This window comes from Hipposideros armiger, unplaced genomic scaffold (assembly GCF_001890085.2).
Source record: "Hipposideros armiger isolate ML-2016 unplaced genomic scaffold, ASM189008v1 scaffold_32, whole genome shotgun sequence".
Lineage (NCBI taxonomy): Eukaryota > Metazoa > Chordata > Mammalia > Chiroptera > Hipposideridae > Hipposideros > Hipposideros armiger.
The window spans coordinates 2,779,496-2,800,259 of NW_017731382.1; the positions used below are offsets into that span (position 1 = coordinate 2,779,496).

The following is a 20,764-nucleotide window of genomic DNA, read 5'->3' on the forward strand; positions in this document are numbered from 1 at the left end:
ACCCACCGTTAATCATTACTGAGGTTACCACAGCAGGGAGCGGACTTGTGTGACTCACCAGGGTCCCCCGGACGATGTGTGCTTGGTCTGATGTCCTCACTGGAGATGATAGCATTTCATTTATAGCCTAGGGGGGGAAACACTGTTTTTTACTCAAAAGACAATGCATTTCCCTCCTTCTGAAAACAAAACAGGTATGTGTGTCCTTCCACACCTACTGATAAACAAATAAAAATGTACATTATGACGAGGGAGAGGGAAAGTGGGAGTAGAAAAGGAAAGGTGGACAGATGCAAAAAAAACCCAAAAAAACCCAGACCATAGCAAAATGGAAGCGTGTGTTCAGGCAACTTGAAAATGTAGGTTGTGACATTCTATCATGATAATATAGACACCTGAATATACACAGGGAAGAGGCCTGGAAGGTGACAGAGACACATGAAACTTTGTATTTAGGGATGGGATTGTGGTCATTTTTGCTTGAGGTTTCTATTATTTTAATATAGGTCCTTCAATAATGATGTAAAATTTCAGAGAAAATAAAGCAGGCAGTGGAGCTTAGCAATGGCTTTATTTAAGAAAGCTCATGCCTGCAGCCGATTTTAAGATATCAGGTTACCCAATAGATCGTTAAGTGATGACTTAACGTAGGGAAGGTGTGTGAGTGGCTGGCTGTTTAGTTAACCTGTCACCACAGGTGTAATTACTATTTGCAGGAGACTGTGAAGGGAACCCCGAGACACCCCCAGAAAGAGAAGCCGCAGGCCTTGTCTCCTCCCCTGTACATAGGGATAAAGATACCGTCCCCCACGGGTGCTGGTAAGCTCCGTGGGATTGACTTTGCAGAGTGCATACCCCAGGGCGCGGTCAGTAAGTCAGAGAGATTACTGCATTTATCAGGAACCATGCTGCTGGCCTCCGGACACTTACGGAGCAGCGAAGGAAGAAGGAAAGAGAAGGCCACCAGCAGCCCACAGGACATCTGTGCACAACTGAGAAAGGACAGCCCTTTCCCCAATGGGCACAATGCCCGCTGGCCCTGGCCCTGCTCACCCCCAGCCAGGCACCTGCCCGGTAATTTATGGCAACCCTGGATGTCATCCGACGTGGGACCATCTGCCACTTAGAGAGGGACAGCTGAGCCAGCTCGGGAACAGGGTTTTAAGGGACATTGAGTTGCAAGGTGAGAAAATGATTCCCTTTTGAATTCCTTGCCCATGCTCCCAGTGACATCAGGAGAAAATCTGCCTGGTGCCAGGGCAGCTTTGACATCTCCCCACTTTCACAGGGCCTCTGGCAGGCAGGCGCATTTTCTACGTGGAATTACTAGGTTGTATTTCTATTGTGTCCATTTTCCACTGACCTGCTCTTTATACGAGAAAATCTGGTTTTCCATGTACAGTTGAAATATAAAATTTCCTATTTAAAGAAATGTACTTCATTTGCACACAAGTCCATTTAAAGAAAAAATGTTTTTAAAACATATGCTAGTACAAGTGGCATATGCACGTGGCACAGCCATGGAGGTGGCACTGGGCGGGCTGAAATTTGGGTGCTGGTCATCTGCTGCTGTTGCCATGAGAGGCGAAAACTGTCAGGTTGGGAGGACTTGGGGCTTTGCAGGTGGGAATGGGGTGGAGGCAGGTGTGGAGTGGCCTCGCAGAGGGATGTCACTGGATGTGGGCTGGGAGGGGCAGCCAGGGTGTCCCCTGCCAGGGCAACCATCAGCCAGGCCACGTCTCTGTTTAAATCCCGGCAGCAGATCAGCCATGCTTACCTCACCACCAAGCGTGCTGTCCACCTCAGTTGTGTTCAACAGGGCTGTCGCCTGACCCCTGACCTCTGACCCTACCTGTGGGACACGGGGAAAGAAATAATAGGACAGGGGCTGAAATTAACAACGGCAGAAATAAAAGCAGAGAGCAAGGAATAACGTGTCACCCCCAGACACATTGTATCCACGCCATCCCAGGAAGCATTCGGCTCTGGAAAAGGCACCAGTCCTGTCCATGGAGACGGCTGATTTGGGGATGGGGTGCTTTTGTAGTTGCTGGCGGGGAGGTGGAGTTTCTTGTTCAATGTTTCATGTAAAATGATGGCAAAAAAAACCCCTTGTTTCAATGGGGCCTCGTAATCTAAAAGGTCGTCCTCTCTGAGGCTTCCGATGACGGCTTCTGGGGTGACCGTGGTTGGGCAGTGCTGTGCGCACCATCTAATTCAGGGGTCGGCAAACTGCGGCTCGCGAGCCACATGCGGCTCTTTGGATACATTCTGTCTCAAAAGTTTGCCAACCTCTGGAAGAGCCAATCCTGTCCCTCACAACAATGTAAAAATTATTCGAGAGCCATAAATATATTTTTACATAATCGCCATTATGTGAATAATATCCTTTAAAAATTTTGTAAAGGAAACTATGGTAGTTTTATTTTCTTTTTCAATTTTACTTCAGAGCCACAGTTTTGGAGCTGCAGTTTGCTGACCCCTGGCGGCTCTTCCGTCTCACAAATCTGCCGACTCCTGATTGCACTCATGCCTCACTCAGTGATACTCACTAAGGGACCCAGATGTCGACAGGGGCTGGAATTCTTTTCTCATAGTTCTCCAGCTTCCCATGGAGATGGGGAGCATCTATGCAATCTTGCAGACCATCTTGATCAGGGGGGTGTCCAGGGGCTGAATAGGACCAGGTGGTGTCAGACCTCAACCAAGACAGGAAAGGGGGGACCTGTAGGCGTCCCTGCCACACCCTGTGTCGGTGGGAATGGCCCCTTCCCTTCCTCTTGGCCTCGAAAGAACTTCCTTGTCCTTGGTCTGAGGATTTGCACGTGGCTCGCCTCGGCTGCGCTTACGGGATTGCAACCCTTTCTTTCCCTGCCCACTAACTCCTTTTCGCTGACGGGATACCTGGAGACTTCTCTTTACGGTGAAAAGTGGGCTCAGCAGCGGCATTTTGGATGGACCAAGTCCTCCCCAGAGCACAGCCTGTCCCAGGTGAGTGTGTGCGCACGCGTGGGCTGGTACATTCATGTAAGATGGGTAACGGAGAAGTGCGTACACTGGGAGATGGCCTTATTTACCAATGGCTACAAAGATGTAATTAGTAATTACTGTCAATAGTTCTAATATTGGCAGCTGCCGTTTGTTGCATGCCTGCCAGTGCTCTAGCCTGTGCTAAAGGCTCACATGTGCATTTTTCATTTGATTAAATTACCCAATAAACCTAAGACAGAGAGAGAACATTATTCATCTCACTTTATATATGAAAGCCCAAGGGTGGGTCAGATTATGTATCTGATAAGCCACCGTTTTGGAATCTAAAACGTGGGTCCCCGTTTGGTTTGTGGGTTCCCATTTTCAGAGCCCTAAAGATACCTCGGCAGAAATGGGTGTGTGTCCTGAGCAGCAAGGAGGCGGCGGGCGGACATCTTGGTACTGGGAGATGGAAACCCCTTGTTCTGGGTGGGGCTCTCTGACAGCTGGCCCTGGACCCCTGTCTTCCTGCCACCAGATTCCCTCCCTGCCGCCTGACCTCAGGTCATTATCCCTTCCCTGCACGCTTCGCTTGTGTAGCTGCTTCCTCCTTCCCACGAGATCACCGCTAAGCCAGCGGTCAGCAAGGACAGCACCCAGGACATCACCACACCTCGCCCACCCGGCCGTGCCTCAGCCAGGACTTGGGGAAGCGACCCCCACCGGTCTCCTCCAAGCTCTGCAGCCACAGATCCATCCCCACCCCCCACCCCCAATGGGAAGGCTTAGCACAGCTGCTGGGCCCAGGAGCCGTTTCCTTTTTCCTGGATAGTTGAACATCAGCGCAGAATGGAACTGCCTGAGGCAAGGGTGTCTGCTACACAAAGGACTGTTGTTTGTCAAGATGGTTTCCTGCTTAAAATGTCACACATGAGTCAAAACAGCTAACGGCTGCTGTTGTTGCTGGGTGGAAGGATTCCTTCTGGGGATCCGGCTATCTGGATAGTTTGGGTCACAGAGGTGGCTGTGGGGTGAGGTGACTTGCTTGATAGAACAAAGCAAATAAGATGCAAGGTCCAGGGCTTGTCATTAGAGGCCCATGAGCTCGCCCTGCAGACGCGAGGGTAGGTGGGGAGCTGGACCTGCCTTACTTGACCCCAGGCCACGTGGGTGGGGAGCTGGTCCTGCCTTACTCGACCCCAGGCCGTGGCCGGGAAGCCGCTGTGAGCCCAACACATCGTCCCTGTAGAGGAAGGTCACCTGGTGAAAACCATTCTCCCCTAAACCAGGTTTCTCAGCCTCAGTGCTGCTGACGCTTTGGGCCAGATTCTCCTCTGTTGTGGGGGCGTCCCCGGGGCTGTAGGGTGTTTAGCAGCAGCCCTGGCCTCCACCCACTGGATGCCAAAAACACTGTCTCCTATGCCATCCAGGTTGTGACAATTAAAATTGTCTCCAGACCGTGCCAGATGTCCCCTGGGGGCAAAATTGCCCCCAGCTGAGCTAAAACAATAAATCAGTTATGTTGGACACTTTTCTCAGGAAGGTTTTTCCCCTTTTGCTCCTCAAATATGAGTGAGTGTGAGGAAGTGAGGGCGGGGGACACAATAAGTGGGGAAACCCGGAGCTGACGTCATTGCCGGTGAAACACAAAGCACGTCCCTCTACCTGGGCTGAAAAGGCTCTGCTCTCGTCGTTGTACACGATCAGGGTCTGGTCGCCTCTCTCACGGGGGACAGAGCCCCTGTGCCCCTTGGCTCCGAGCAGAAAACGGCATCGCAGCAGCAGGAAGAACAGCACCACTGTGACGAGACAGCCAGAGGTGACGTCAACAGCCTTGTCCGTGTCAGAGGTTTCCACAGGGTCACGTCCTGTCGACTTAGAACTCAGCCCTGACCTGCGCTGGTCAGAATGGTACTCAGTCATCTTTGCAGCCGCAGAGCCTGGCACAGCCGGCGGCTCGGGCAGATGCTGGGCAGCTGTTGGCTGAATTGATGGACTAGTACCACGTGACCAGTAATCCTGTGTTTACCTGAAAATCCGGCCTCCTCATTAGCCATCTCTCAGGCCAGGAGCCTAGCTAAAAGTGTGTGTGTGTTGCTGCCCCAGCATTACTGCAAACCATAGGGTCGCCCTGAGACAGTGTCCGTCTGGGGGTTCCATTGCTGTAAATCGCTGCTTATTGAGTAGAACCTGCTTTTGCCTAACAGCGTGTCTGGCCAGTTGGCCACCTGTGCTTTGAGTCTGGGACCCTGATGAGTCTAGGGGTCATGATTGACGTCCCGCTGCTCTCTGCCATCATCTGCTCTCGTCCCAGAGGACTCCATGGCCCTGGCTTACAGCCTGGGGAGAGGAGCCACATTCCCAGAATAGCCCCTGCTGGCCACTGACCTGCCAGAGCCGTGAACACTGCACAGAGAGGGGCCAGGACCCCCACGGGGAGCCCGGCTCCTGCGACTGATGGCTCCGCCACACAGGTGAGTCCGCCGGCACAGGAACAGACCCGTACGTGGACAGTCTGCTTCTGGGACAGTCCCTGTTTGTCTCCGATGAAAAGTGGCACTGAGTAATCACCGCATGGGAGGCTTCTCAACATTAAAAGTTCAACCGCCCGACCTGCAAAGGGAAAAGGACCTCGTATGCATTGACTCCCTCATCGTCCAGCGACTCAGCAGACATTTACCCAATGCCTGCCCCATGCCAATGCTCTGTACGAACGTCAGCCAACTGCCAAGCCACAGGGGACAGGCGCCAAGACCACCCTCACTTCTGACATCTGCTGCGAGTTCAGGGGTTCCCAGGACCAGTCAGCCAAGGAAAGACGCACGTAGGGCAGAGGGCAGAAAAGTATCAGACGTAGAACTGATCTTCTATTCCTGCTCTCCCGTGGGGTCGGACAGCGTTACAGCCTGGCACCAAGGAGTGACAATACGCCTGGACTGTTGCCAACCAGGGAAGCTCACTGAGCCTGGCACCCAGAGTTCCTGTGAGGACTTGGTCACAGAAGCCTGGTTGGCCGCTCACATGGCTCATTGATTGATTCCCACGTGACCCAAATCCCCCACCCTAAATCACATTATTCCTGTTGATTGGCACAAGACCCCAGGTAAACACTTCTATCAGAAAGCACTTTCCAAGGGCTTGGAGGTGAGCTCCCAGAAGCCAAGGCCAGACCACTTGGGGTAAGGTTCAGTGCTTTACTACACACTCTGGCTCTGGATGTTTACACATTGTGTTTATTTGAAAATCTAGCTTCCTTATTAGCCTTCCCCAATTCCAGGGGCTCACACTTTCAACTAAAGACACACTACTTTTTTTATAGGTGTAAATAGAAGCGCATTAAGAGAACCACAAAGGAGAATGTCGACAGTGGACACCAGTGGCTCCTCCTGGTAACAGCACCCCAGTTTTCCTTGGGGGAACCCACACTCCCATGTGGGTCAGTAGAGGTTAAGCCCAGGCCCCAGGCAGGTCCAGGTGTGGGCTCAGTACCAGTCAGCCAGCACATCCCAACTCCCACCCACAGTGATTGGCAGGGCAGGTGACCCAAGCCATGCGGTGATATCAATCTCGCCAGGTGCCAGGATGGGCCCAGGGACTCCAGCAGCCACTGTGCAGCCCCCAGACAAGAGCCTGCCTGAAAATGAAGGAACCCAGAGAAAGACCGAGACAAGGTACGGACAGGCAGCCTCCGGGATGTCCTTCGAGCATCTCGCTCCGGCCCTGCTGGAATACAGGCTTACCTAGCTCCTTTCTTAGATACAGAGGCCAGTAAATTCCTTTTCTTGCCTAAGTCTGTTTGAGCCAGAAATGTCTCTGCCATTTCAGTCCTTTATCCGGGGCCGGTACAAACACTCACCCTGGTTTTCCCCCAGTTCCCATGTGTCTTGTACATTTCCCCCAGTCGTGTCCAGTTGAAATGTAAACGGCTCTGAGTAGGGCTCCAGGTCGCCGTCCTCTGCCTCGATAAGGAGGGGCTGGGTCACCGCAGACTCACAGACCTCCACGTGCTGAGAGCGGGGATGCAGAGTCGGGGCATTGTCATTGACATCAGACAGGAACAGCCTCAGGGTCCCCGTTGCAGTCCCCGGTGGCAGGCCTGGCAGGGGGGTTCCGGGGAGGGTTGCTTATCAGTGAAAGAGCCTGCCCTGCGCCCACAAACCCCAAGCTCCGAGGCAAAGAACCACCACCGAATTGCTGACACTGTTTCCCTTTCAAAGTCATGAGCTTTGCGTACCTGCTTGTTTGAAAAGTCACAATATCTGGGTAGGGTAAGTTAACAAAACGCCACCTTAAATCATTTGCAGAAGCAAGTAGAATGTAGGATCATCTAGTAAATTAAATGTCAGTTATGCAGATGTTGTGCTGTGATGTGATGATGGACATATCCTGTATCGGGACTGTGTCCACATCTGTGATGGCTGTGATGTGTACTACAGCTTCATAAGGTGTGACCATTGGCAGACGTGGTGGTGGGCACTCATCCCACTATATTATTTCTACAAGTTCCCGGAAGGTGGACCCCACTTTCCTTCCCCTCACTTAAGACAGATTAGAAACACGGATTTACTGTCATCCTGACCAACACTCTCCTGATTACTTATACAAACAGGATATCCGGCTACCTATCCCTTGGAACCTGGGTTTGAATTCACAGATTTCCTTAAATACAATTATTGAACTTATTTGAAAGTTTTTGTTTATTCAGCTTCATGTTCTGGCAGGTTTCAAAGTTCGGCCTTGGGAGGTTGTAGAGAAAATGTTGAAACATGCTCATCAAACCACGCATGCTGGTTTATGACAGTCTGTCCCAGGCAGCCGCACTTACGAGCCCTTCCCAGTACGGGGACGTGTGCTAAGTATGTGTCACACACCAGTGGCTTTGACAGAGAGCGAAAGAGTTGTCTTATCACAGACGAAAAAGGCACTGGGTTTGAATGTGGCTTCCTCGTGGGTTTAATTGTCTCTTCTGAGTGACTAGCGCCCCTCTTTCTGTGGCATTGGTCCCTAGTTTGCCATTACAAGAATTATCACCCAAATTAATTGCCAGTACGGATGCACACTGATAAAAAGCTTTCTATTTTTCCCAGTTGTGCTGAAAAACTTGCCTGGGTTATTTTCCCACAGGAAGCAAGAAAACACACTTTCCCTGCAATTTTGGGTGAACACTTACCGTCATCAACAGCATGAACAATGATTACGTAAAAGCTATCATTCACATAAGGGGACTCTCGGTCGACTTGCTTCCTGGTGACAACGGCTCCTGAGTGTTCATCTACGGTGACCCAATTCTCAGGATCGTGAACTAGTTTATACCTCAAAGAAGGAAACACATGCAATTTTAAAAATTAAAACGCTCCATCAAAAGACAAATAAAAATACAGCAGACATGACTCCTATCACAAGTAATGTGGGAAATTCAGAGCGCAGTTAAGTTAGGAGTATTCATTCGATGCAGGCACAGGGGTGACAGCTGAAGACTCTATTCTTCAAATGTCAAATCGATATTCACTGAGTACTTCGTGTCCCGCCCTCACTGGGCAGCACATAACTGTCCACCTGAGGAAAACATTCATTCTGGAAAGGAGCCAGTCGTCAGTAGCCTACAGGGGTTGGTAGCTTACTGTTCAAACCAACCTGCCCTTGGGATGGAAGGGTGGGACTCTGTTCCCTCTGGGGCTCACAGGATCCACACATGGGTACCCTAGTCATTCCCCACGGTCTTCACATCCCCCTCGCCTGTGGGCACCTGGTGCCACTTTCACAGGTGGGCCTACCCAGCCCTCTGGAATTTCCGAGACCTGTCAATCAGATGGCATCGATCAGAACCATCTAGGGTTGCCAAGCGCACCTCCTGCTGTAGGACCCACAGAGGAACCTCCTGTTCCCAGAGGCCAACCACAGAAAAGATGCAGACCCCCCCAAAAGGGCCAGAGAAGGGAAGTGCCCCCAGCCTGCTGTTCCTCATTGGGAAAGGCTTTGGAAAGGGTTGGCAGCAATCCCTCTCAGATATTCCATGTGTTGCAAGTTTTAAAGGGACTGCCGCTTTTCCGTGCACGGCTTGGCTCCAGAAAGCTCCAGAAGTTCCATGGGAGGGCAGTGGTTTTATAATGTTTACAAATCGAGTAGAAGCTCAGAGTTCATCTGTGGACCGTCTCAGGCCAGAAGACACCTCTCAGCAAGTTGGTGCGTGAGCGGCCAAGTAGCCCCACTGAATGGAGAAGGAGCCAAGCACGGGCAAACCGAACCTGCTCGCCAGGCCACGCCCAACTCTGTCACCAAGGACACTCACTCACACCTTGGCAAAGGCAACATTTGAGGCCAAAGTGAGCAGACCGTTTAGTTCTTGGCTGGAGCACAGTCCGGGCCATCGCTGAGACCGACTCTGAGCCCACCACCGTCCTCCAGGACTGAGAAGCCAGCAGTGAACAAGACCAGGCTGTGCCTCGGTGTCCTGGGAGCCAGGCCCGCGAACCCCAGCATCAGTGTCACCTGGGAACTTGTTAGAAGTGCAAGTCTCAGTCCCCACCGGGGGCGCCAGAAACACAGGCCCACGGGTAGGCCCGGCCATGTGTACTTTCTCAAGCCCCCTGGGCGGTTCTGCTTCGCTGTCCTCTGACCACCTGCCTACCAGCCCCCTTGACCTGTGCAGCTGCCACAGTGAGACAGGCAAGAGCTGACCGCCTGCTGGGAAATGTTTGTGGTCACAGCGTTACTGTGCCCCCAGCACATAATCATTTCTCTAGTAATTCACCTTTTGAACTATTTTAGGACTATCACTCCACAGTGAGTTGGTAATTAGAAGAGACAAAACCGGGTCCTTCCCAAAGTATAAGTTGATAAACATCGCTCTAAAGAAACACCTCAAACTCAGGTGTCCACGGGGGCCAAGCGGTTGCAAAAATGAATGGAGCTGGCTGGATGGGGCCAGGAGCCAACTGCTGAGCTCAGCCTCTCAAAGGGCATGACCCCCACTGTGCCCTGGCGTGGGGGGCCGGGGGGAGTGTGCGGCCCCACAGAACATAGACCCAGTGAGGCCAAACCTTCCATTTTCCAAGAACACCCAGACAATTCAGGCTGTTATGCCTAATCTCTTGATTTTTAAGTGCTGGCAGCTTCATTTTTCCCCCCTCTTTTTTATTGTGGTAAAATACACATAACATAAAATTTACCTTCTTGACCATTGTTACGTATATGGTTTGGTGATATTACATACATTTACACCGTTGTGCCACCGTCCCCACCATCCATCCCAGAACACTCTTCCTCTTGTAGACCTGAAACTGCACCTGTTAAATGGTGACACATTCTCCCCTTGACTTTGACACAGGTAAGCACCTCATAGAAGTGGAATCGTACAGTATTTGTCTTTTCGTAACTGTTATTTTTTACTTATCATGTTCTCTCTTCACAAAATGTGGAAGCAATCCACGTGTCCATCAGCAGATGGGAGGATAAGTAAAATGGTGCAGTGGAATGTCACTGAATTCTTGAAAAGGAAGGACATCCCGCCATTTGCTATCTAACAGGTGAGCCTTGAGGACAGCTCGCTGAATGGAATAAGCCAGTCACAGAAGAGACAGATACTGTGTGGTTCCACTTATATGACCTAGAGTCATTAGAATCAGAGTAGAATGTGGTTCCCAGTGGTTGGGGTGGCAGAGGAAGGGGGGCCCTTTTTAAGGGGGATAGAGTTTGAGTTTTACAAGATGAAGAGAGTTCTGGAGATGGACAATGGTGATGGTCACACTACAGTGTGGATTTACTTAATGCCACCGAACTACACACTTACAAATGGTCAAAACGATAAACTTTACGTTCCATACATTTTACCACAGTTTGAAAAAAACTGTACTTCTGTTGCCCGGAAGCTAGAGGACTGCCAGTGTCCAACCTCTGGTAGAGGGAGATAGAAACACACAAAAAATTATTCTAGTACAAGAAGTCTCTACAAGAGAAATCCGCCAAGTGCAAAGAGAAATGAGCAAGCGAATTCCTGGTGGGGCCGGAGAAAGCTCCAGAAGGAAGAGACCTCGGACCTGGGCCACTGGGCATTCTGGGGGCTCCTGGTATTTTCATAACTGAGGTGGAGTCAGCCGCCCATCACACCAAAGGACCCTGTCTTCCAACAGGACTTTTCGCGGGTCTGTGGCTCGTTCTGCTTAAACCCGTCCTGGTCCTCTTCTCACCGTATCTGGCTGGCATTTCTGTCTGGATCCGTCGCATTAAAAATCCCCAACTGAACTCCAGGCCCAGCGCCGTCGACCTCACTGACCATGAGGGTCCCGGTGTGGAAGGCCGGCGGTTCGTTGGCGTCCGTCACCTGCACGCGCACAGTGGCGCTGGCTGCCGCCCTCCTCGGCCACTGAAGCTCACCCCCATCACAGGAGAAAAGCAGCTCCTCGTTTTCCACAGCAATGACAAGGCTCTGCGTGGGGGAACTTTCATAATCCAAAGGCTGCAAGCCCCAGAGAGAGGATGTCATTAGCACCTGCTGCTGCTCCGGCCGGAGGCAGCTCAGCAGAGCTGGTGGCTTCTGCGCGTCATTTATTATTTACACTGTCTTTGATAATGATCAAGAGACAGTCATCAGCTCATTTTCAAATCATTTATAGAGTTCTTGTTGTTGTGTGTGTGTTTTTTCCCTCTCCCTCTCCTGGTTGAAAAGAGCCACCATCCATCAGAGAGTAATAAAAAATGCAACAAAAACCATAACCTAATGAAACATTAATGTGACAACCCTGCTACAAAAAGAAAAAAGAAAAAGAAAAAAAACAGAACTCAGGGGACCTGAAGGAAATATACATATTAATGATCACAGTTATTCAGGGTACAAAGTGGTCAGTGACTTACAAGGACTGAAGGGCTGGGGATGTTTGGAAAATTCAGTCCCAGGTGTGTGGGGTACAGGACCCACAGAGCCTCGCTCTGCACAGCGTGGTGGGGGCCATTGGCATCACCTGGGAACTCGTTACACTGACGGGCAGAAGCGTGGGCCCCACCCACGCCTACTCACTGAGGTCTGTCTTTGAACTTGATCCCCAGATTGACTCACCTGCACTGACTATGCCAGGGGCACTGGTCAAGCCAGGGTCCAGCTGCGAGCAATGAAGACTAATGGCGCTGCTGCGGTCAGACTACCCCAGTCGGCACCCCGCTCCAGCTGTGTGACTTCGTGAAAATGACTCAGCCTCTCGGCTTTGCTGTCCCTCTCAGTCAAATGCAGGGCCCACTGTCCCTTAGGCAGCAGGCCAAGCACCAGTGGCCCACAATACTTTTAGGGGCCTGCACAAATGTTCTCATTTGTTTTAGATTTAGAAGGAAAAAAGTACACTCTTAGGATTAGAGAAAGTGTTGTAAATATTTTTATCACATCAGGAAAAAAATAACATTTTAGGGCCTATATAAATCTATTAAATTTTGTCTGAAAAAAGTAAATGTTGACGTACTTAGTCATATAAAAAATAATTTTTAATATTATTGTTATTTTGGTGGAAGGTGGCCGGAAGCCAAAGGGCCAAGGGCCACTGCAGAATCCATGACACAGTCCTCCCTCCTCACCAGGTGCCCTGGGCACTTGTGACAGTGCGTGTCCCGTGTTCAGCACACTGTGGGCACTCAGCCAGTGCTGGCTCCTATGTCATCATCACAAACCTGCAGGATGGGGCCACCTGCCGGTACCCATTGCAGATGGCTTTACCTTGATAACATTTAAAATCCCTTCATTGGTCTCAGGGTCAGTCACAATGTCAAAATGTCCCTCTTCGTTGCCATCCGATATGTTGAATGTCGCTCTCCAAGCTGGTGTGAATGGCGCGTCACCATCTTGGACCAGGAGACGCAGCACATCCCGGCTAACTCGGCCTTCGGGAACTTGAATTTTATACTGAGAGAGGCAGTCATCGGGTCCATGTCATGGAGATCCAGAGCCGCAATTGAAAAAACAAAGCAAGGAAGAAAAAGTCAGCCCTTGGCACAACAGCTTGGATATTTCTCTTCCTGTTGAACTTGACCTCAAGGAATTTGAAACTCTGCCTGACACAGCAGAACAAGCACCAGTAACAAACATCTTGTCCCTTCTCCTTGGGACTTGGTGCCTACAGCTGAACAACTTTGAAAGTGCTCTTCAATCTGATGCAATGCCCCATTTTTCTAAGAATTTTAAAAATAGCAACACACATCCCAGTTTACGCTGCCTAAAAATCCTAGCTCTACTCCTAAAATAGAACTCTTATGGTTACTTAGATGAAGACGATCATTTTTCTAACACATACAGATCTTTAAAATAGATGGTTATTGAATACTTGTGGTGACAAGATAATTTCCCTCGATGAGCACCTAAAGTAACAGTTTCCTTTTTTAAGCCCTACTTTTGGGAGCACAGCTTTTTACCAAGCCAGATAATTCGGAAACAAAGCTGAAACTTAGTATTATTTTTCAGTTATTCTGTGCTGTTTGGTGAGGTGCTTTCATTGAAAACATTTCAGCTTTGGTTTATACTATTTAAAAAAATTTTAATGACGCTTTTAAAAAATTATTTGTAGCCTTTATTTATGTACCCAATTCTGTTTTACATGAGCAAGATAGACAAAAACCCCATCCCGAGGACTGGTGACTAAGTGAGTGTGTGTTCCTTGTGGGGTACGTGGGGCAGGGGAGGGAGGCCAGAAGAAAGACAAAAATAGAATGGACGTTTCCCTTTAAAAAAATTTTTTTAAATTGGAAACATCCTGAGTGGTTGTTATTCTCTGTCTTAGCAATCTTGCATGTCTCAAATGCTGCAGTATTTCCAAACTGGCCTGGAACAGTGGGTTTCGATGCTTTCTTCAAGCCTGGGGATCTTGTGGCATGTGGACTCCTATGCGGAACCCTGACACATAAATCAGGTGACCGAGGGAGGCCAGGCCAGAGCTCACCGGCTCGTCTTCCCTGTTCTGGAGTCCTGGAACATTGTGGGAAAAGCCCAGCTCTAGACTTCTCACCCAGGGGCCATTCTGCCACCAGGAGACATGTGACAATATCTGCAGATATTTTTGGTTGTCCCAACTTGGAGGGATACTCCTGGCATCTAATGGATAGAGGTCGGGGTTGCTGCTAAACATCTGCAGTACACTGGGCAGCCTCCTTCCCACCAACAAGGGATTGTCCACGCCCACATCGCAGTAATGTGGACGCTGAGAAACCCTGAAGTACAGCAAGCATGGATTCCCTAACCGCCGCAGGCCTCAGTGTCTGCATCCGTGAAACAGAAATCACGAGGTAGTTCCAACAGTTAAGAGTGAAATCGTGCATGTAAAAGGTCTGAGCACAGTTTCTGGCACAAAGTAGTAAGAAACGTAAGCTCATGTGGCTATTATCAATTGATTCTATGTCAATATGGCTAACTTCTCCATTCTAACGCGTTATTTTGGAGAATGACATGGCTATAGGGTGACGTGGGGGTTCCCTGAGCCTAGCACTTGGGGCCATTTGTGTGGGGCGTTGGAACCCGAGGCACCCGGGAGGCCGTACCTCTTCCTGGGGGAACGTGGGCCTGTGGTTGTTGCCTTCTTGCACATCGACATGAACCGTGGCCGTGGAGGACAATGGGGGCTCCCCACAATCCATCGCTCTAATGAGCAGCGTGAACCGAGGAGCAGTCTACATGGGGAGGAAAAGGGAAGTCAGGCCCCCAAATACGGGGAAGGGAAACGTTAATAAAGAAATATTCCGTTTGCACAATTTCAGCAGCAAGCCTGGCCACAGAGGCTTTCTCGCTGCAGCGTACATCCTGCCGGGCTTGGACATGGAGCACACGTTTCATTGTTTTGAAATAATAAAATCCACATAACCTCGTAATCTAAGCATCCTGAGAGTCGGATTTCTCCGCCAGTCCGGTCAATCCCAAAGCCACTTTCTTTCAGTAACGGCGTTTGAGAAACAAGGGAATAAAGGACTTGAGAATTTGGAGTATTTTCTTGATCCAAGTCGGTTGTGAACATCTGAAAAATAGGTTGACCTGGAAAGAATTTTTTAAATTGTTACTATTGGCCAAAGGCAGCCTATCAAACCAGTAGGAAGATGATTTTTTTGCCAAATGGTATTGGGGCACACGCCAGAATGGATTCAATATTTAACTATAAAATAAACTATAGGCACAGTAGACCAAATAAAGATGAATATTTAAATAGTCAGAAGGTCAAGAGCACATTTCTAATCACGATTGCAAATGCAGAAGACTTACAGGACAAAATTCATAGATAGATTTTCAGATGTGTGGCCCCAAAACTATAGACAAAATAGATGCACATTGCTAAAACGAGTAGTTTGGTTTTAAAGACTCACAGAATTTTTGGCCCAGAAACTTTAGACGCCATCTTGTTGCCATTGTACAGATGGGAAATGCACAGAGATATTCACAGCTCACCACCCAGCTCTGCCTTTTTCCCTCACTGCATTTGGCTTTATTTTAATTGGCACTGACATATCAGCTCTTCCAACGGAAACAATCCCCCAGCGCTGCATTGTTGCCAGCTCCCAGTGAGGCTCCAAGACCTGGATCCTTTGGCTCTACTCCAGGGGCTGCGACCCTTGCGACGTGGACCCCGGCTCCCTGACCACGCCCCCAGTAGGACCACGCCCCCCCGTATAGAAGTGGGAGAACCTTTACTTTAGGGAACCCCAGGCAGGCAGAAGCTGCCGCACACACCTGCGGCGTGGCTCTCTTGCACACGGATGCTGAATTCCTCCTTAGGGAACTGGGGTGCGTGGTCATTCACATCACGGACCCTGATGTGGAAGGTCAGGGATTGGTCCACGATGCTTCCCGTTACGCGGTCCATGACATCCAAACTAAGCTGGGAAGCAGAGACCCGCATTAACGGTGCAGCAGCGCTCACCGGGACACTCATGCAGTAGCGGCCGCGGCGCGGTGCGTTCTGCATCCGTCTTCTCCACCAGCCTGGGGGTGCCTGAGGGCGGGGCCGGATCGCCATCGTGCGCCCGGTGACCCCAGGGACTGAGCACAGGGCTGGCGCGGACCAGGCGCTCGGCAACCATCAGTGCACTGACTCGAGCCCCACAGAATGTACACCACCAACAGTGACCCTAGTGTAAACTGTGGGCTGCAGTGAGTGGGTGACACTGGCTCCTCAGTTATCACAGACGTCCCACACTGATGGAAGATGCTAATGGTAGGGGCAGCCGGGGGCAGGAAAGTGAGGGGGGTGTGGGACTCTGTACATTCCACTCTATTTTTCTGTAAACCTAAAAATGGCTCTAAAAAAGTTAAGCCTATTAAGTTTTTAAAGTTCCCACATATACAATAAAAAGTGGGCAACCATGTACACCGGGGGGTGCCAAAAAAAGGTACACATTTTAATAGATGGTATCTATGTGTCACTTTTCGAAGTTGAATTACGGTAGCAGTGTGTAGTATGAGGTTTGCTCAAAAAATGGCGTTCATCAAATGAATGCTAGCGTCATTCATTGTATTACAATTTTAATACAGTGTTTTCCTTTTTTAAATGTATATCCTTTTTGGGGGGCACTGTGTGTGTGTGTGTGTGTGTGTGTGTGTGTGTGTGTTTAAAAGTAAGTCTAGCCTGGCTTGCTGCTGACTCGCATTGCTCGGGAGAAACGTGATTTTATTTGCCGAAGGCTATAAAGGCTGTGGGAAGGGGTCAGCGATCAGGTGCAGGTTCAGTTATAGGAAAAGGAGCAGGAAAGGGGGTGAGATGTTGCACCAGGAACTCTCAAGGCCGACGGCCCTTTACAGCGGGACCGCTGGTTTCTCAGGGGTCGCCTGGCTGCCAGGGAGAGTCCTGCTCAGAGATGCTGAGTAAGCACACGGTTTATTCTAGAAGCTTCAGTGAGGCCTCGGGAGGACTCACCAGAAGTGGGCTGAGCCCTCACGCACATCAGCTCCTTCCTTCCTTGCAGAAGCTCTAGTCGGAGGCACCCTGTCACCCTGCTCTGCATCTTGGAGGTTCCACAGCTGTCCAGCTCTCAGCTTGGAGGCAGAGGACCCCAGGTTTAAGTCCAGTTAGATGTAGACTTGACTACACTGTCAGCCAGTTCTTCACCACTTCCCTCTATGGCCACACAGAGAGCCCAGAGCAGGCAGCTTATGCAGGCGGGCGTCTCGGGCCCTGGCCAGCTCCAGGCAGCACCTGTACCCTTAGTCCCCTCCTGTCGGTCACTGCACACACCTTCCTGCAGACTTGCTGCTCACTCACCTGCATCCCACACGGTGGGCCCCCTTGGGGTCCTAAAATGCAGACCTGGGCCCCAAGTCTACTCAGGTTCAGCCGTCTCCTCTCTCCCTGCAAGAGGAAGGGTGCGGCCGTGCGACTGCTGCTGCCCTGTTCTGCTTCGGGGGTTCTAACATACATTCCTACATTTTTATGCAAGCAAATTGGCTTTCTCACACACCATTCCTACCCGCACCCCCATCATTTATGAGTGTGCTGGCAGCTCTTTGGTCCTAAGCACCCTGACTTCTGGCTCTCAAACTCGGCCAACTGTCATCCCTCCACTGGAAAATAAGAATCGCATGCTTGTTTTATGTTTATTATTTCAGATTCCATTTATTATCCCAAAAGCTACATCTGAAACCTTTAGCTCTGTAAGATGCCTGAGAGGCGTAAGTGCTATTTATTCTCTGGCAAGATGTTAAGACTTTCTGGGGGACTCAGAGTCACAATGGAGACAGGACATGTCACGGGTATTTTCTGCACTCGGAAAGGGTTTTAGCTTTTGTTATAGCCTTAAGACGCCTGTCCTTGAATAAACAAACCATAGTGCATTGACGCGATGGATTGGCACGTGCCTGTTTGAAATGACAAGTGCCAGATCCTTGCCCTTAGACACAAACGAGCATATGGAAACCTCTTAACTGCCAAATGCACAGTACAGATTACTTCTACGCCTAGGCTCCAAGCACGCAGAGAGGACTGAGTTGGGATAAAGATCAACACAAAGTTATTTCGAGGAATGTTAAAGGGTGGATTTCCTTGAGTGTATTTGTATCCTATGAAATTGAGCATGTTTTGATATAACTAGATAAGATTCTTACACAGAAAACAGACCTTTTCCCTTCCCCAACCTGCCTTAAGTCTTAGAGCAGTTCTCAGCCGCTGTTACTGCCTCTCGTAGGCTTATGGGATTCACAAGCAGTCTGCCTCCCCACCCCCTTCCCAGACTCGAGGTTGTCAGTGTTTGGGCTCCTTCTGTTGACTCCTTGACCATCCTCGAGCAAAGCCATGCTGCTGGGGATGTCTTTTTATCACTACGTTCAGTTTACTTAATTTTTAATAATGCCTTGTCTTTATGGATGCCAGAAACCAATGGTAAACATTCTTGTATCGAAGCAGAGGGTTAAGCTCGAGTGCTTGGTCTGTGTAGTGTTCCCATCAAATTGTGCTTGTCCCACGTTTCACAGCCAGTAATTTTCTTCACCAGCCTGTTTCTTTTCTCCCAAACCATTGTGCCCGCTTCCTGTGACTGCTCTAACAGAGTGCTGCAAATCTGGTGGCTTACAACAAACATGCATTCTTTCACAGCCTGCAGGTTAGAACCCAAAAAGCAAGGTGTCAGCAGGGTTGGGTCCTACTGGAGGCTCTGAGGGAACATGTGCTCCAGGCGCCTCACCCGGTTTGTGGTGGTTGCCAACCATCCTTGGTGTTCCCTGGTTTTCAGACATCAATCACTCTGGCCTCTCTGCCCTGCGTTACATGGCAGCCTCCCCTGTGTCTTTCTCTGTATCCAAGTTTCCCTCCTCTCGTGGGGACACCAGCTGCTGGTCAGGACCCCCCGTAATCCAGTATAAGCTCGTCTTAATCTGATTAGATCTGCAAAGACTCTCTGTCCAGATAAGCTCGTGTTCACAGGCACCATTGTTTTTGGATGACACCACTCAACCCCCAGCACCCCAGAAGGCAGAGACTACACTTTGCTGCGTTCATTCATTCATCCATCAAGACTCCTGTTCTTGACTCTGGGGGACGGCAGTGAAAAAGACAGGCTCTCCTCCCTCTTAGAAGATACACTCCAATGGGGGAGTTTGACCATCAACAGAGACTCAGCACAGAAGCACACATTTCAGGTAACGAAAAGCACTGGGGAGAAAGTAAACCAGAACAACGGGACCGAGGGCCATGGGTGGGGTGGGAGCACACCTCAGAATTCCCATGCTGTACCTTCCCTCACGGAAGTTCATGGTCAAACAAGGGGCCAACTCCCAAATAATCACAGAAAGCGATGGGAAAGGACAGCTGTGGCCGATGGACAGTGGATTTGATCTAGCCAGGAGGTCATGCGTAGCACCTTGAAACCCATGGGACAGGAGTCATGGGATGTCGTGTACATTACCCACACATTTTCCCTTTTTGCTCTACACGGTCCCGGGGACCTATCTGCGGCTGACTGCCAAGCTTGTCCTTGTAGACCTCAAGTTTCAGAAAACATTGTGAATAGCCAATAGACGTCATTAAAGGTGCTAAAAGCAAACAATCGATGACAACCAAAGAACCCACTAAATGTTTTGTTCCCCCTTGCATGGGTCCTGTGCATGACTCTCGTGTCCTGTGGATGCCCGTGGGCCAGCAGCACCAGCACTGCTGGGTAGCGTGTTAGCAATGCGGAGGCTCAGCCCGCACCCCGCCCCCCCCCCACTAAACCCAGATCTGCATTTTAACAAGATCCCTAGGTGATCTATTTGCTCATTAGAGACAGAAGCTGTCCCAGATCCCCTGTGAACACTCTGTATTCCTTCCTTGTACCAGACGGGCAGGGTCTGTGGACAGGGCAAGGGTTTGTATGGACAGAGACCTGGAGAGACATCTCTGCATGTCTTCTGGAGTTTTGGGGGAATTTCTGCCTGTTTAAAAATTAGACATTCAGAGCCTATCGTGAGTTAAAGGAATGTATTATGCGTACAAATATTTTGAGGTCATGAAAGAAAAGTTCCTTAAATTACTTCTCTCAGGTGTTAACACCTTCCTGCCCTGAAGGAGGTAATATCTAGCCAAGCAGCCCTGACCCCCAAGCCCAGTTTCAGCAGAAGTCGAAACAGAATAAGCACTGACCTTCTAAGAACCTCTCATCAGGTCAGGCTGATAACGAGATACACCTCCATGTGGCTAGGGGCACTTTTCTCTATAATTTTCTTTCCTGTTTTAGAACCTGAATTTCAACTTCATAATAGACCATGGTCTTGGGGTGATGAAATCATAAAGAAAAGCTGGATTCACACTAAGAAACTCTCACCAAGTACCCAGTTCCTAGCCCATCGGTTATTAGGAAGTCCAAAAGTCTGTTTGTGCTTCTCTCCATAGATTTCAACTGTGATTCATTAAAAGATGAATTAGCCCATTTTATAAACATTCTGTAGCTCTGCCCCCAAATGCCTTCAGATACCCTGATCACGCTGGGATACTGGCAATTAGAAGGGAGATGTGTTTGCATAGATTGCAAAAATCGATCCAGAGCCAAAGTCCAGACTCCAAAGGAAATTTAAAAAGTTAACCTCTGCAACCCATGCATATTCTAAAGCTTGCCATGGTGGCACACGGCTTAACTAATGATTACCGAATACAGGATTCCTGAAAGAGCTTTACAGTAAATCCCAGCTTAGAATAGATCAAATTTTAGGTACCATAAAAGAAGGCGTTTTCTCTCGATCAACAGGGCGATGCACGTATATTTTTCCGTTCTTGTGATCTTCTATAGAAAATAAACCAGTCTCTGGGTATTCATCCACACCAGGTCCACTGATGAAATACATTAATGACATGTTTTCAGACATATGATTGAATAG

General features: G+C 49.6%; 1 protein-coding gene across 1 annotated transcript in view; it reads right to left on the reverse strand.

Moving 5' to 3' along the window:
• Positions 1–20,764, reverse strand: part of CDH26 (cadherin 26) — a 40,111-nt gene that overhangs the window by 2,091 nt on the left and 17,256 nt on the right. Inside the window, exons 3-14 of the mRNA XM_019637156.1 lie at positions 20,603–20,758; positions 15,656–15,803; positions 14,799–14,965; positions 14,479–14,607; positions 12,668–12,853; positions 11,157–11,425; positions 8,141–8,283; positions 6,827–7,066; positions 5,359–5,583; positions 4,636–4,769; positions 1,778–1,852; positions 59–127 (exon numbers count right to left, since the gene is read on the reverse strand). Coding sequence (XP_019492701.1) covers positions 59–127; positions 1,778–1,852; positions 4,636–4,769; positions 5,359–5,583; positions 6,827–7,066; positions 8,141–8,283; positions 11,157–11,425; positions 12,668–12,853; positions 14,479–14,607; positions 14,799–14,965; positions 15,656–15,803; positions 20,603–20,758 — 1,941 coding nt within the window. The remainder of the gene's footprint in view (positions 1–58; positions 128–1,777; positions 1,853–4,635; positions 4,770–5,358; positions 5,584–6,826; positions 7,067–8,140; positions 8,284–11,156; positions 11,426–12,667; positions 12,854–14,478; positions 14,608–14,798; positions 14,966–15,655; positions 15,804–20,602; positions 20,759–20,764) is intronic.